The 16,997-nt window shown below is 38.5% G+C and overlaps 1 protein-coding gene across 1 annotated transcript; it reads left to right on the top strand.

Annotated features, from left to right (window-relative positions):
• The first annotated feature begins 3,980 nt into the window (after positions 1 to 3,980).
• On the top strand, positions 3,981 to 5,392 carry LOC107788707 (hydrolase 3). Its single transcript, XM_016610410.2, has one exon. It carries the CDS (start codon positions 4,170 to 4,172, stop codon positions 5,121 to 5,123), a length of 954 nt encoding a protein of 317 aa, XP_016465896.1. The 5' UTR covers positions 3,981 to 4,169; the 3' UTR covers positions 5,124 to 5,392.
• Positions 5,393 to 16,997: the final 11,605 nt, after the last annotated feature.

Consider the following 16,997-nt stretch of genomic DNA (forward strand, 5'->3'; position numbering starts at 1 on the left):
CCTAGTTGCTGCCTTGCTTAGCTAAATGCGCTCTCTGATGCGACTGTTGAAATCGGCACATTTAGCACGTCTCGAGCCATGGCCGAAAGAACATGAAATTGATTTGAGTTGCTCCTCCACCAACCCAGTGGTAAAAATTTCTTTGTGCGGGGCTCTGCTGACTTTTGCAAGTAGAATTGAAGTTCATCAATATTCCTGCTACTGGTTTGTTGATGCTCCCCTATTGTAGACCAAATCAAATAATCTTCAACACCATTAATATCATCCAAAGCACTGGTCCCAGATGTTGAAACTGAACTTGAAGGAATATTTGCATCTACAGCAGAAGAAGCATCAACAATGTTAGCATAATAATTATATAACATTTCTAAATATTTGTGTAGATTAGAAATACAAGTGTCAATATCAGGAGTTTCAGTTGGTCCAATATCCATATAAGAATATAAAGCAGTGATTAATTGGCGACAAGTGGCCATTTTGATAGAAGGGTTTAAAATAGCACCAATTAGGTAAATAGGGGGAATTGGGTAAAAATATTTTTTAAACTTATCTAGCATAGATTTAACAACAGAAGTATATCCTTCTTTCTTCTTCAAATTATGTAGTAAAAGAGAAATTTCATCAATATGAACTAAACCATTTGCAATAGTAGGATAATAAGCTCCAGAAAACTCAAATGTAGCCACATAAAATTTTTGTAAAAACTTTACAATCTTCAATGACATCCCAAGTTCTAAATGTTAACAAACGGCTAGGATCGGTACAATGAGAATTAGCAACTTCAGTTATAGGCATTCTATATTTATAACAACATTTAATGAATAAATAAGTATAATTCCACCTAGTAACTATTACTTCAGGCATGAGTTTTGGTTTTAGTCCATAGTGTATATATTTTTCTTTAAATGTATTTAATCTAGCACTTATATTATTTTCTCGAATTACACCAATAGCTCTTCTAACTAAAGTGATATCATCTCTAAATAATTCAAGGCCACTCTTCACAATCAAATTATAAATATGACATGCACATATAACATGAAATATTTCAGAAAGTGGTGGGTGTAGATGCAATTTTAATATTGTAATAGCAGCATTGTTGTTAGAAGCATTATCAAATAACACACACAAAACTTTTTTCTGCAAGATTATAAAATATAGCAACTTCATGGATAGTATTACTTATAAATGCACCAGTATGACTTTGATCTTTATCATATTTAAAAGCAATAATACGTTTTTGCATACAAAAATTACCATCTATCCAATGGCATGTAACAGTTAAATAATCATTACCATTTACAGCATGACCAATATCGGAAGTAAGAGAAATTCTACAAGAAAGACTGGCGAACAAATAACGTATATATGTCTGATATTGTCCAAAAAGCCTAAAGATATCAGCTCTACAAGTACTTCTAGGAATACCTTTAAACAAAGGGTTATAAATTCTTTGAATATAAGTAACAAGATATGGTGAAGCAGCAAAACTAAAAGGCAAACAACCTAAAACAATCATTTTAGCTAATTCTTCCCGATTTTTCTAAATATTGTATTTACCCATTAACCCTCAAGTACCCGGGTTAAGTTTTTGTTGCCCATCTTCCTCATCTACTCCCCAATCAAGAGGGTGATTGTCTATCATGTGCCTACGAAGTTGACCCGTTCTCCCTCCCTTACTGGTCTCATGTTTATAAATATCCTTACAAATTATACATCTTACATAATTTTTATCTTCTTCTAGTCTGTCAAAAAAATTCCAACACTTACTTCTTAATCTTCGATTCTTCTTAATAGGGAGGGGATGCCTACTTGTATTACCACGACTTCCACCCCTAATATTTTGAGTTTGACTAGCATTACCAGGTATAGCTGGTGGTGTTTCAAGATTATCAGGTGATGAAAATGGAATATCATCTAAATTATCATCTAAATCATAATCTATACCATAATTTTCTTGAAGTCTCTCATAATCTACATTTAATTTTTTACGTGAACTTTCAGAAATATGTGTAAAGCTACTAGAAGAATAAGCACCACCTCTTGATCTTTTGAAAGTTTTCTTACTACCACATCTACTAGTGCATGCTTTTTTGGCTGCTCTAAATATATTCATTATATAAATTAAATTAATAATTGTAAATAATAAAATAAATGTACACCAAAGAAGAGAAAGATATAGAACGAGTGTACCGAGATTCCGGATGCCGCACTAAATTTGATATCAAAAACCAAACTTCAATTGATAGATCGATACTTGATAGTTGATACCACACTTTACTTGAATACTTGATATTTGATAATAATAATTTTGTAATGACTAAACTAAATATTTGATGAAATTTGAAATAATAAGTAATTGAGAATTTAAGAACAATAATCAATAATATCAAGAGAGAATTAGAGTAGTAAGAGAGTGAATTGTGAGGAAAAATGAAGAAGAAGGAGGGCTATTTATAGTTTTTAAAAGGTTAAAATTATAATTTATCAAATACTAGGGGTGTGGGGGCTATTTTCTTAAAGGGTAGGCCGAAATGGCCATTTCTGCAAAAAAAGGGTCGTTGGCCAACGGTCATATTTGAATTTGACCGTTGGCAACGGTCAAAAAAAAAAATTTAAAAAAAAATGTTAAAAATCGGGCTGAACCTGGCTGTAGCCCGTTAACAACCCATTAACGGGTTAACGGGCTTAGCGGGTTCCGGTGCACCGGTATCAAAAAACTGTTTGTTTGAAACCCGCTCCCCGCCCAACCCGTCCCAGCCCGCCCCACGCTACAGTACCGGGTTGTAAACGGATCAGCCCGGCCCGATTAACAGGTATACTTCAAATTGACCTAAGACCGTAGAGACGCCAACTAACTTAAACTTCTTAGGCAAGTCAAGAGGCATTAATGTAAGAGGAAGAAAATAACTGATACTCCGTCTGTTCCAGTTTATATGAACCTATTTCCTTTTTGATCCATTTCAAAAAGAATGATTCCTTTTTAAATTTGGAAATAATTTAGCTTAAACTTCCAACTCTACCCTTAATGAGAAGCTTTTATAACCACACAAATACTCTGGACCCCTTTTGACTTGTTTAGGACCATAAATTTTAAAATTTTTTAATTTTTTTATAAACTCCGTATCCGATCAAACAAGTTCACATAAATTGAAACAAAGGAAAAGGGAGTAATAAAAGGTTACTCATAAAATTGGTGTCTTTACATTCACACGGAAATTAGACCTTCTAGAAAATAAAAATAGGCAGAGAGGACAAAGCACAAAAGGTAAAACACGCAAACAAGAAAAACAGGGACCACTCTATATTAGGTAACCGGGCATTTAAAACGAAGAGAATGGGGCTCTATTTTCATTAGGTTATACTACACCGACTAGAGTCGGCAAATGAGGGAGGCGAATTAAAGTTGAGCCTAAATCAATAAAATGGATCATAATCTAACCCGTTTAAAATTTGTTTGGCCGAAATAAGTTGTTCAGGATGAAGTCGAATAATGGATTATAATCTAACTTCAATCATTCACTCCTTTTTTCTAATTTTGCTTTTTGAAAAAAGAATGTGAAGTTTAATGTGTGTACAGTCAATTATTTCAACTTAAGTTCATTTATGTTACAGTACTCCTAATTTCATAATTTAATTTTAATATATTTGAATTTGTATTACATATTTTATTAATATTAGTTTAACCCAATAGCTTTGATAGGTTATTTCAAATTCAACCCGTTGGATCAATTCAACGAACAGGTCATAATTTAAGTTTATACTTGAGGGTTGGACAAATAACTAAAAGGTGTCGGTTTTGAAACCTCTATCCTTGGTCCTCTAATTACACACTGAATAACATTTAATAACTTTAATCAAAAACATTGTCCAAACTAACTTTTATAAATCTTTATCTACATGTCTTACTTATTTAAAGCTCCTATAAATTTGCAAAAAGATAATAAGTGACTTTTTATTTTTTAATTAGTCAAACATTTCAAACCATATATTTATTGTTAGAAAACCTCCCTATAAATAGATGACTTCTTCCCTATTTCGAATTGCAAGGGAAAGATATCTTGGTCTCATTTTCCTGTGAATTCTTTTCTTGTAGATATCCATTTGTTTCTACTATTTTCTACGGCCATATATATACTTAACAAATCTTCTAATCACTCTGCTGCAAAATGGCTAGTGAAGATAATGAAATTGTCACTGATCTCTATCCCCATATCCGAGTCTACAAAAACGGCCGCGTTGAACGTTTCTACCATTTACACAACTTATTCTACGTTCCATCTTCACCAGATCAAGATCCAGATACTGGTGTTTCCTCTAAAGACATCACTATCTCTTCTCACGTTTCTGCTAGGCTTTATTTACCTAAAAACACAAACTCTTCAGACCAAAAAAAACTCCCAATTATAGTATTTTACCATGGTGGTGGACTCATTCTTAATTCAGCATTCTTTAATGTGTTTCATCGTTTCCTTAATCTCTTGGTTTCTGAATCCAATTCAATTGCTGTCTCTGTTGAATACAGATTAGCACCAGAACATGATGTGACAACAGTTTATGAAGATTCTTGGACTGCTCTTCAATGGGTGGCTAGTGGAAAAGATTTGTGGTTAACAAATTATGGTGATTTTAATAAAATATTTATAGTTGGGGAAAGTGGTGGAGCTAATATTGTTTTTAACATGGTTATGAGAGCTGGTAGAGAAAAGTTAAATGGTGATGTTAAAATTTGTGGTTCAGTTCTTGCTTGTCCTTATTTTGTGATCCCATATGAAAATGTTGATGTGAAGAATTTGATGGTTTATAAGTTATGGACAAATGTTATTTGTCCAAAATTAGAACCGCTTGATTGTCCCATGATTAATCCTCTTTGTAAAATGGCTCCTAGTTTGTCTGGACTAGGTTGTTCCAAGTTGTTTGTGTGTCTTGCTGAGAAAGATGAATTGGCTCCTGGTGAAATGGAGATGCGATTTGTCGAAGGTGTCAAGAAAAGTGGATGGAATGGAGAGTTTGTGTTTTTTGTGGTTGAAGGGGAAGGTCATTCTTTTTTTATATTGGATCCTGAAACTGAGAAAGCTAGAGATCTGATTAAGCGATTTGCTAATTTCATCCAAGGCAAGTGATTAGATTTTTGTTGTTCTAGCTAGTGAATAAATGGTGACGGTTTATCGGGAATAGTATTTCTATCTTTATCCCTTTTTCGGACCTCACTTTTAGGATTGTTGTTGTTATTGTAGTTAGGATTGTTGTTGTTATTGTAGTTGGTAAATAATTGATTGTTAGGTTGCCACAAATTACTACTGATATTAATGTTGAGGTTTTATTTTTTAAGATGTAATATTCTTAAAATGAGGGTGAATGGGAAATGGAGGGAAAATGAAATTTTGAGTAAAATTTTAAGTTTCCCCTCTTAACAATGAGACATTGTCCCATATTGGAAGTGGAAGACATTTTTGGTGGGTATATATATAATTGCTCTTCTTGTAGCTCTTAAAGAGTTAAGAAGAAAGCAAGCCTCGCGCCGTCGTCGTCGTCGCTCGCTCGGCTCGGCTTCGGCTTCGGATTTGGTCAAATGATTGATTGATTAATTTTTTGGACCAAATTTATTTGTTAATAGTAAATATTAACGTAAGATTATCCGTTTGTAAACGGGTATTGATAATTTGGCAGCCGGATAATGGTCTTCCCACCATGAAGTGCTTGCTCCACAAACATGAAGTGCTTGCTCCACAAACATGTAATGCTTGCTCCACCATGAAGGGTGGACGTTTGGTCTTGCACTCCTTCTTGGCTGCTATATATATGAGCAGCAAATGTTGAAGAAAAATACTCAACTCAACATACAATTCGCTCAACAAATTGGCTATACATTGCACTCCTTCCTCTCAGAACTTCCATACGTTTTTCTGAGTATATACTCCTTCGTTCTGCATTGTTTTTAACTTCAAACAAAGCAACTGTAAGTGTGATTTGCTACCGAACTTTGTGTTCGCCGAAACACTGGGGTTTGAAGTACCGCTACACCAGTGTGTTATTCGTTCTATCCTGGGAGGAAATAATCCATTACCTTGGGTACTAGGAGGGGATTAAATTCCTTAAGGAAACACTGTGAATTCAGTGGGCTCGAATTTATTATTATTGTTTCATTACGTTAACTTATATTTTGCAGAATTAATATTTACAAATACAGCAATATTGACCGGGATTAACAATCTTAAGGAATTTAATATTTATTTCTGTACTTGTGTTATTCTTATTATTCTGCAAACTAAAACCTTTGTGGTTTGTGTACTCCCGTTTTGGAGAGTTAAGCCTTCGTGGCGTTTTGTTGGATATTAAAATCTACGTGATTTTTACTCCAGTTTGAAAACGTGTATTAAACGTTTGTTTGTGTCATTCTTTTCTGAAAAAGATGATGACTGAAAACGAAAACTAAGCTGTTCCGATGGCGACTGCCAACGCAACGACAAGCCGAACACCGGCGTTGGCACCGGCAGAAAAACCCGGAAAATTTTTCGGGATTGATTTCAAACGCTGGCAGCAGAAGATGTTCTTCTACTTAACTACGTTATGTCTACAGAAGTTCATCAAGGAAGATGTTCCTGATCTGCCGGATAAAACTCCAGATAATGAACGCTTTCTCGTGATTGAAGCGTGGAAGCATTCTGATTTTTTATGCAAGAATTATATTCTTAGCGGACTGGATGATAATCTGTATAATGTATACAGTAGCATGGAGACATCCAAAGAATTGTGGAATGCGCTTGAAAAGAAATATAAGACTGAAGATGCCGGGATGAAGAAATTCGTTGCCGCAAAATTTCTGGACTACAAAATGATAGATAGCAAGTCTGTTATTACTCAAGTCTAGGAATTGCAAGTGATTATTCATGATCTACTTGCTGAAGGTCTTGTAATCAACGAAGCATTCCAAGTAGCAGCAATGATTGAGAAGTTGCCTCCGTTGTGGAAGGACTTCAAAAATTATTTGAAACACAAACGAAAGGAAATGTCCCTTGAAGATCTCATTGTTCGGTTGAGAATCGAAGAGGACAATAAAGCTGCTGAAAGGAGAGGCCGTGGAAATTCAACAATAATGGGAGCAAATATTGTTGAAGCTAACAAAAAGAGGAAGAAGGCTTCTGGTCCGAAATACAACCCAAGCAAGAAGCGGTTCAGTGGAAACTGCTACAACTGTGGGAAAACCGGACACAAATCTACGGAGTGTCGTGCTCCGAAGAAAGACAAGAAAAGGGGTCAAGCAAACATGGTAGTAAACCATGATGATGTTGATAACTTGTGTGCCATGCTCTCTGAATGTAACTTGGTGGGAAATCCTAAACTGTGGTGGTTTGATTCAGGAGCCACTCGCCATGTTTGTGCAGTTAGAGAGGCTTTTGCTACCTATGCTCTTGCTGAACCCGGAGAGACAGTTTATATGGGAAATGCTTCAACAGCAAAAGTTGAAGGATATGGGAAGGTATTTCTAAAAATGACTTCTGGCAAGGTTATGACTTTGAACAATGTCCTTCATGTTCCCGAAATGAGAAAGAATTTAGTCTCTACTGGACTTCTTGTTAAGCACGGTTTTAAGTGCGTTTTTGTATCCAACAAGGTTGTAATTAGTAAGAATGGAATATTTGTGGGAAAAGGTTACCTCACCGAGGGCCTTTTCAATCTAAATGTAATGGTTGTTGAAAATAATAATAATATTTCAGCTTCTTCTTACTTACTTGAGTCAAATGATTTATGGCATGTACGTTTGGGTCATGTCAATTATAAAACCTTGCGAAAAATGATTAACTTGGAAGTACTGCCCAAGTTTGAATGCGAAAAATCAAAATGTCAAATATGTGTGGAATGTAAGTATGTTAAACATCCTTATAAGTCAGTTGAAAGGAATTCAAATCCTTTAGACTTAATTCACACAGATATTTGTGACATGAAGTCAATACCATCTCGCGGTGGAAAGAAGTATTTCATAACTTTTATTGACGATGGTACTCGATATTGCTATGTTTACTTACTAAATAGTAAAGATGAAGCAATAGACGCATTCAGGCAATACAAAAATGAAGTTGAAACGCAACTTAACAAGAAAGTAAAAATGATAAGAAGTGATAGGGGTGGTGAATATGAATCTCCTTTTGAAGAAATATGTTTAGAATATGGAATTATTCATCAAACAACAGCCCCTTACACGCCCCAATCTAATGGGATTGCGGAAAGAAAGAATCGCACATTAAAGGAGATGATGAATGCGTTGTTGATAAGTTCTGGTTTGCCACAGAACTTGTGGGGGAAGCCATTATTACGGCTAATCGAATATTAAATCGAGTGCCCCATAGCAAAACACAATCCATTCCTTATGAACAATGGAAAGGAAGGAAGCCCAACTTGAATTATTTTAAAGTGTGGGGGTGTTTGGCAAAAGTGCAAGTTCCTAAACCCAAAAGGGTAAAGATAGGACCGAAAACCGTTGATTGTGTTTTCATAGGATATGCGACAAATAGTAAAGCATATCGATTTCTGGTTCATAAATCAGAAAATCCCGACATTCATAATAATACGGTTATAGAATCAGATAATGCTGAGTTTTTAGAAGCTATATATCCGTATAAAAAGGAATGTGAGTCGTTTGGTGAAGGATCTAAACGACCTCGGGAAGAAACAAAAGAAAGTACATGTAATCAGGAGAATCCAAGACGTAGTAAACGTCAAAGAACGTCTACTTCATTTGGACCAGATTTTGTGACTTTCTTATTGGAGAATGAGCCTCAAACATTTAAAGAAGCTATGACTTCTTCGGAATCATTGTTTTGGAAAGAGGCAGTCAATAGTGAAATAGAATCCATATTGAACAACCATACATGGGAATTGGTTGATCTTCCTCCTGGAAATAAACCTTTGGGTTCTAAATGGATTTTTAAGAGAAAAATCAAAGATGATGGCACTATTGATAAATTCAAGGCAAGGCTCGTAGTCAAAGGGTATAGACAACGAGAAGGTCTAGACTACTTTGATACATACTCTCCAGTTACAAGAATTACGTCCATACGGATGTTAGTAGCATTAGTTGCAGTGTATGGTCTTGAAATTCATCAAATGGATGTTAAGACGGCCTTCTTAAATGGAGAGTTGGAGGAAGAAATTTACATGGAACAACCTGAAGGGTTTGTGGTTCCAGGTAAAGAAAAGAAGGTATGTAGACTTGTTAAGTCTCTTTACGGACTAAAACAAGCACCCAAACAATGGCATGCGAAATTTGACCAAACAATGTTGTCAAATGGTTTTAAGATAAATGAATGTGATAAATGCGTGTACATTAAAAATGTTCCAAATCACATAGTCATTGTTTGCCTATATGTGGATGATATGTTGATAATGAGTAATGACATTGCCAACATAAATGCTACTAAGCGTATGCTCAATAGCAAGTTTGATATGAAAGACTTGGGAGTTGCTGATTTAATTCTGGGAATTAAGATCAATAAGACTCCTCAAGGTCTGGCATTGTCACAACAGTACTTGAAAAATTCAAGCACTTGGGCTTTAAAGTTGCAAAGACTCCAATTGACGTGAATCTTGCATTAGCAAAGAACAAAGGCCAAAGCATATCACAATTGGATTATGCTCGTGTATTGGGATGCTTAATGTATATCATGAATTGTACACGACCAGACATAGCTTGTGCTATAAGTAAACTGAGTCGATATACGAGCAATCCAGGCCAATCTCATTGGATGGCAATGAAACGAGTTTTGGGATATTTAGAACATACCCAGAACTTTGAATTGCACTACAGTAATTTCCCTGTGGTGATTGAGGGATACTGTGATGCAAATTGAATCACCGGTTCAACTGATTCTAAGTCCACGAGTGGATATGTATTCACTATTGGTGGAGGAGCGGTATCTTGGAAGTCGTCCAAACAAACATGTATTGCCCGCTCTACAATGGAGGCTGAATTCATAGCCTTAGATAAAGCCGGTGAAGAAGCTGAATGGCTCCGGAATTTCTTGGAAGACATTCCATTTTGGCCCAAACCGTTGGCACCAATATGCATACATTGTGATAGTCAAGCGGCAATTGGAAGGGCTGGGAGCGTCATGTATAACGGTAAATCTCGTCATATACGACGAAGACATAAAACCGTTAGGCAATTACTCTCTAGAGGAATTATCACAATTGACTATGTAAAGTCAAGTGATAATGTGTCGGATCCACTTACAAAAGGCCTAACTAGAGAGGTAGTTGAGAAATCATCAAGGGGAATGGGGCTATGGCCGAGAACAAGTCATTGTGGCGGTAACTCTACCTAGAAGACTGGAGATCCCAAGATCTAGGTTCAAAGAGATCAAACAAAGTCATTAATGACGGTTCAACATTGTCAAATAAAATTTTAGTCCATTCTCGTGATGAGACAATGTTCAGTACCAAGGATAAAGCATTAAGGCTTTTTAATGATTTCTAAATTTGATACGGGGTATATCAAATAGTGTATCTACAGGATGACACGTTTAGGAATCACCTATTTAAGTGTGAAGTGTGAGCCACTTCAAGGAGAACTTTGTAAGGCCAGTTCTCTACGCACTTATGAAACCAGGCGGTGTTCATGGCTGAAACGAACACAACAATGAGAACCAAAGACGGTTAAGGGTTGATTGTGTGACTTATGGTTGTCTAGGTATACTCCAAAGATCGACGGTTCAAAGATATCAAATCTACCGATTGACCGAGTATATCCGACATAAGTTTACTACGGAAAGTTCAAAGGGAAACCTACTTATCCAGATGCAATTAATCCTTGCTTGTAAATCACACAGTTTTTTCATGCATACTTCCGTGATATAGCCATTCCCCATTCATGTGGGGGATTGTTGAGGTTTTATTTTTTAAGATGTAATATTCTTAAAATGAGGGTGAATGGAAAATGGAGGGAAAATGAAATTTTGAGTAAAATTTTAAGTTTTCCCCTCTTAACAATGAGACATTGTCCCATATTGGAAGTGGAAGACATTTTTGGTGGGTATATATATAATTGCTCTTCTTGTAGCTCTTAAAGAGTTAAGAAGAAAGCAAGCCTCGCGCCGTCGTCGTCGTCGCTCGCTCGGCTCGGCTTCGGCTACGGCTTCGGCTTCGGATTCGGATTCGGATTCGGATTCGGATTCGGATTCGGATTTGGATTTGGATTTGGTCAAATGATCGATTGATTGATTAATTTTTTGGACCAAATTTATTTGTTAATAGTAAATATTAACGTAAGATTATCCGTATTTGTAAACGGATATTTTCCAATCCGTGTATTGATAATTTGGCAGCCGGATAATGGTCTTCCCACCATGAAGTGCTTGCTCCACAAACATGAAGTGCTTGCTCCACAAACATGTAATGTTTGCTCCACCATGAAGGGTGGACGTTTGGTCTTGCACTCCTTCTTGGCTGCTATATATATGAGCAGCAAATGTTGAAGAAAAATACTCAACTCAACATACAATTCGCTCAACAAATTGGCTATACATTGCACTCCTTCCTCTCAGAACTTCCATACGTTTTTCTGAGTATATACTCCTTCGTTCTGCATTGTTTTTAACTTCAAACAAAGCAACTGTAAGTGTGATTTGCTACCGAACTTTGTGTTCGCCGAAACACTGGGGTTTGAAGTACCGCTACACCAGTGTGTTATTCGTTCTATCCTGGGAGGAAATAATCCATTACCTTGGGTACTAGGAGGGGATTAAATTCCTTAAGGAAACACTGTGAATTCAGTGGGCTCGAATTTATTATTATTGTTTCATTACGTTAACTTATATTTTGCAGAATTAATATTTACAAATACAGCAATATTGACCGGGATTAACAATTAATGTGTTAGTATCATTTTAAATCTTGTTCTAATAAAAAGTCTTAGTTTGCCTAATGTTGATTCAAAACTCTTCTCTTACCATTCTTGCTTGAGGGGTTTCCTTGAAGATATAGTAGAATCAGATCGAAACGAGGAAGAGAATTCTCATTCATAAATATTGTAATTTGAGAAGGTAAGTTAATTTCTTTTTCAATCAGGTTTATAAAACAACCTGTGAAAATAGAGCAAATAAATATCTTGTCTTTCAATTGATTATTTTACTTCTGCTTCCCCTTGAATCTAAAGACAAAATTTGATAGCAAGGAAAGATCTCATCTAAGAGCCGTAATAAAAGAATTCCTCATCCGCAAACTATTGAAAATCTAATCTCAAGAAGAACAAAGTAAATTAAGTTGGACATTGGATTTAGGCAGTGGGTCGCTCATGCGGATTGCGGAGTGACCACACCCATTTTAGAAGGAATAAGTGTGGAAGAGGTTATCACCTAATTAAAGAAAAACGCTACACCGAACGTGTATGTATACGGATGAAACCGTACCCATGAGCCGGTTCGGTTTCTGATAAAATAAATCAAGTAAGGAATGTGGTGACAAGGAACCAGAATCGAGGTAAGAGATTCATCGAGTCAGGCGCCGGAGGGACGGCGTCCGCCCTCGACTATATCGAGGCCATGGCCCTGAGATCGGTCCAAATCTCAAGAGACTTCGGAGAGCATTATTGGGCAATCGAACACGATTAACAGAAGGCCGTGATATCCGCGACCAACCGGGTATCACGGCGCAAATCTCGGCACGTACCGACGGGTATCCAGTAATCAGTTAAACGGGAGATTTTTATCTTTTATAGAATTGTACTTAGGGTAAAACTCCCCTACTATATAAAGGAGAGTCTGATTATTCATTGGACACATATTAACACGCATTCCAAAAGCAATATACTGTTATTTTCACTATTATTCATAGTTCTTATTCTCGTTCATCAGTGCTGGCCATTGTGAGTCCGGATCAAGGGTGGATATTTCATCAAGGCTGGAATTATTCTCCCCACGTGGTTTGAATTCACTATAGCTTTATTTGTTTAATCTAACACAATTTATCTTTTTTTAAGCCCTCCATAATTAGAAGGATTTATTGTATTTCTACACTTCCCCTCTAGCGTGACTCGAGCCCAGGACCTAATGATCGTGGGTGGAGGTGCTTTTACCAACTGAGCAAGCCTCACTTGTCACGCAATTTATCGTTTGTATCGAATTAATCCACGCATCCTTAAAACCACTTATAAATTTAATTGTTATCAATTTTTTAGGGTAAACAGTTTGGCGCCCACCATGGGGCTAAGGATAATAGTGGCAATTTGATACAAATTTCCATAACGCACCCTATTTTACACTTGTTATTTGAAGTGTCTTCAATTTCAGGTCAAAGTTCAAAATGTCGAACTCCCAATCTGCACCTCTAAACGTGGATGCTGAGTCCAGTCACCATGGCGAGAATAACAATATGGTACCCAGTAACGAGGTGCCCCATGTCGATCCCAACCGGAGTTTCTGTCGCGGCCCCAATCGATGCTAACTCACATGTGGCCATCAATGTGAATCTGCCTACCGATCCTGAGAACAGCGTCCTGGGGGAGTCCGATCGACAGACCAAAATACACACGACGGTGAAGGAGGTGAGATCGACATGTGAGTGATCTTCGAAATATTGCAGGCCCAACAGGCAGCGGTAGCTCAGCTGCAGAACCAAAGTCGCGACCCCAGTAGAATTGAGACCGAGCCGTCCCGGGAAATCACTCGCAGAAACGAACCAATTACGGAGAGACTAAGTGAAGTTGAACCCGGGACTAACCCCGAGATCATAAAATGCTCGAGGAACTAACAAAACGGGTAGAATCGGGAGAAAAGAAAATTGAGGCCAATGACAAAAAGGTGGAAACCTATAATTCTAGGGTCGACCAAATCCCACGAGCACCACCGATATTGAAGGGTGTGGATTCCAAGAAGTTTGTTCACAAACCTTTCCCTCCGAGCGTGGCTCCGAAGCCAATTCTAAAGAAGTTCTGCATGCCCGAAATTCCTAAGTACAACGGAACAACTGACCCAAATGAGCATGTGACCTCCTACACATGCGCCATCAAAGGGAACGACTTGGAGGATGATGAGATCGAGTCTGTCCTGCTGAAAAAAATTGGGGAAACTTTGTCGAAGGGAGCTATGATATGGTATCACAACTTATCCCCTAATTCTATTAACTCGTTTGTTATGCTTGCAGACTCCTACGTGAAAGAACACGCGGGGGCCATCAAGGTCGAGACCAGGAAGTCAGACCTTTTCAAAATAAAACACAGAGATACTGAGATGCTCAGGGAATTCGTGTCCCGATTTCAAATGAAACGAATGGACCTGCCTCCGGTCGCGGATGATTGGGCCGTTCAAGCCTTCATCCAAGGACTCAATGCTCGAAGCTCATTGGCTTTACAAAAGTTGAAGCAAAATCTGGTAGAGTATCCGGTTGTAACTTGGGCCGACGTACATAACCGGTATCAATCAAAAATTAGGGTCGAAGATGATCAGCTTAAGGCCCCTTCTGGGTCCGTTTATCCCGCCAGAACTATCGACAGACCCAAGAGAGACATTGATCATGAACCGAGATCAAATAGGGATCGGTATCAACCATACAAAGGGGACCGAAGAGGCAATGGGTCTGGACGAAATCCTGTGAGAAGTGAAAGGCGGAGCGATCGAGGTCAAAATAACCGGGGACTCATGAGCAAAAGCGGTTTCTACAGGCCCATCGGTCCTAAGGAAATGTTGAAGTTATCGGAGTACAACTTTAACGTCGATGTTGCTGCCATTGTATGTGCCATCGGACACATCAAAGACACCAAATGACCTCGATCTCTACAATCTGATCCAGCCCAAAGGTAGAAAAAGGTAATGTGTAAGTATCACGACACTCACGGTCACAGAACGGAAGATTGTCGACAATTGAGAGAGGAAGTAGCCCGGTTATTCAACAATGGATATCTTTGAGAGTTCTTGAGCGATCGAGCCAAAAATCATTTCAGGAATAGGGACTCTAATAAGCAGATCGAGCAGGAAGAGCCTCATCACGTCATTAACATGATCATCGGTGGGGTCGACGTCCCCCAGGGGTCTATGTTAAAGCGCGCCAAAGTGTCCATCACTAGAGAAAAATGAACTCGAGATTATGTCCCAAAAGGAACCTTATCTTTCAACGACGAGGATGCTGAAGGCATTGTGCAGCCATACAATGATGCACTAGTAATATCTGTACTCATAAATAAATCTCGAGTTAAGTGTGTGTTAATTAATCCAGGTAGCTCGGCCAATATCATCAGATCGAGAGTCGTAGAGCAGCTGGGTCTACATGACCAAATTGTGCCTACAGTCCGAGTTCTAAACGGATTCAACATGGCATGTGAGACCACTAAAGGGGAGATAACACTACTGGTGAACACTGCCGGAACCATTCAGGAGGCAAAGCTCTACATGATCGAAGGAGATATGAGATACAACGCTCTGTTCGGGAGGCCGTAGATTCACAACATGAGGGCAATGCCCTTGACACTACACCAGGTGTTGAAATTCCCAACGCCAGAAGGGATTAAAACAATTTACGGAAAGCAACCGGCCGCAAAGAAGATGTTCGCAGTTGACGAGGTGGTCCTGATCCGCACTTTCTACACCAAAGGATTCGAGTTCGGGCGATAATGAAGGAACCAAATATCAATCACCGACACAGACCCCGACCGAACCAGAGAAGCAGGGGACATATGAGGACGACAACTACGGATTTCCTAGACCTTTCATAGTCCCCGATGATTCCGACGCCACCAAATTAACGGTCGAAGTACTGCAACAAGTCATATTGATTGAGCACCTGCCCGATCGTAAGGTATACCTGCGCACGGGATTAAATCCAGAGCTTAGGAAAAAATTTATTAAATTCCTTATGGGTAACATAGATTGTTTCGCTTGGTCCCACCTCGACATGACAGCGATCCCGCCGGAGATAACTACCCATAAGCTGAGCTTGAATCTGAAGTTCCATGTCAAACAGGAAAGGAGGCCTCAGTCCGAAGTCAAGCATGCATTCATCAAAGACGATGTATCTAACCTCCTTAAAATAGAGTCCATCTGGGAGGTTAAATGCCCGGATTGGTTAGCAAACGTAGTGGTAGTCCCTAAAAAAGGGAATAAATTAAGAATGTGTGTAGACTACAAAGACTTGAATAAGGCATTCCCCAAGGACTATTTCCCTCTACCCAACATTGATCGCATCGAGATCCTTAGCTTTCTCGATATCAAAACAGCGAAGCCGATGCCCTTGCCAACTTAGGATCGTCGGTTGATGACGATGAATTCAACTCGGGAACAGTCGTACAACTCATGAAATCGATAGTGGAAGAAGGCCACGCCGAGATAAACTCGACAAGCTTAACCTGGGACTGGAGAAACAAGTACATAGATTACCTGAAGACCGGAAAACTGCCCTCAGATCCTAAAGAATCGAGAACTCTGCGCACGAAGACGGCCAGGTTCAGCTTGTCCGAAGACAACAGCCTATACAGGAGAACGTTTGATGGCCCACTCGCCATATGTATGGTACGGGTAGATACCGAGTATGTTTTGAGGAAAGTTCACGAAGGCACTTGCGGAATCATTCGGGTACCGAATTGTTGGTTCGTAAGATAATCAGAGTCGGATACTGCTGGATCGACATGAAAAAAGACGCAAAGGAGTTTGTACGAAAATGCGACGGATGTCAGAGACATGCACCGATGATTCATCAGCTCGGGGAGCTGCTACATTCGGTTTTGTCACCCTGGCCATTCATGAAATGGGAAATGGATATCGTTGGTGCCCTGCCATGGGCACCCGGTAAGGCTCAATTCATATTATTTATGATTGACTATTTTTCTAAATGGGTATTAGCCCAGGCATTTGAGAAAGTCAGGGAGAAAGAAGTTATTGACTTCATTTGGGATCACATAATATGCCGGTTCGGAATGCCGGCATCGTGTGCGACAATGGGATGCAATTCATCGGCAGTAAAGTAAGTAAATTTTTCGAGGACCACAAGATCAAAAGGATCCTATCAATACCCTA

The sequence above is a fragment of the Nicotiana tabacum genome, chromosome 12 (assembly GCF_000715075.1).
Source record: "Nicotiana tabacum cultivar K326 chromosome 12, ASM71507v2, whole genome shotgun sequence".
NCBI classification, from domain to species: Eukaryota; Viridiplantae; Streptophyta; class Magnoliopsida; order Solanales; family Solanaceae; genus Nicotiana; species Nicotiana tabacum.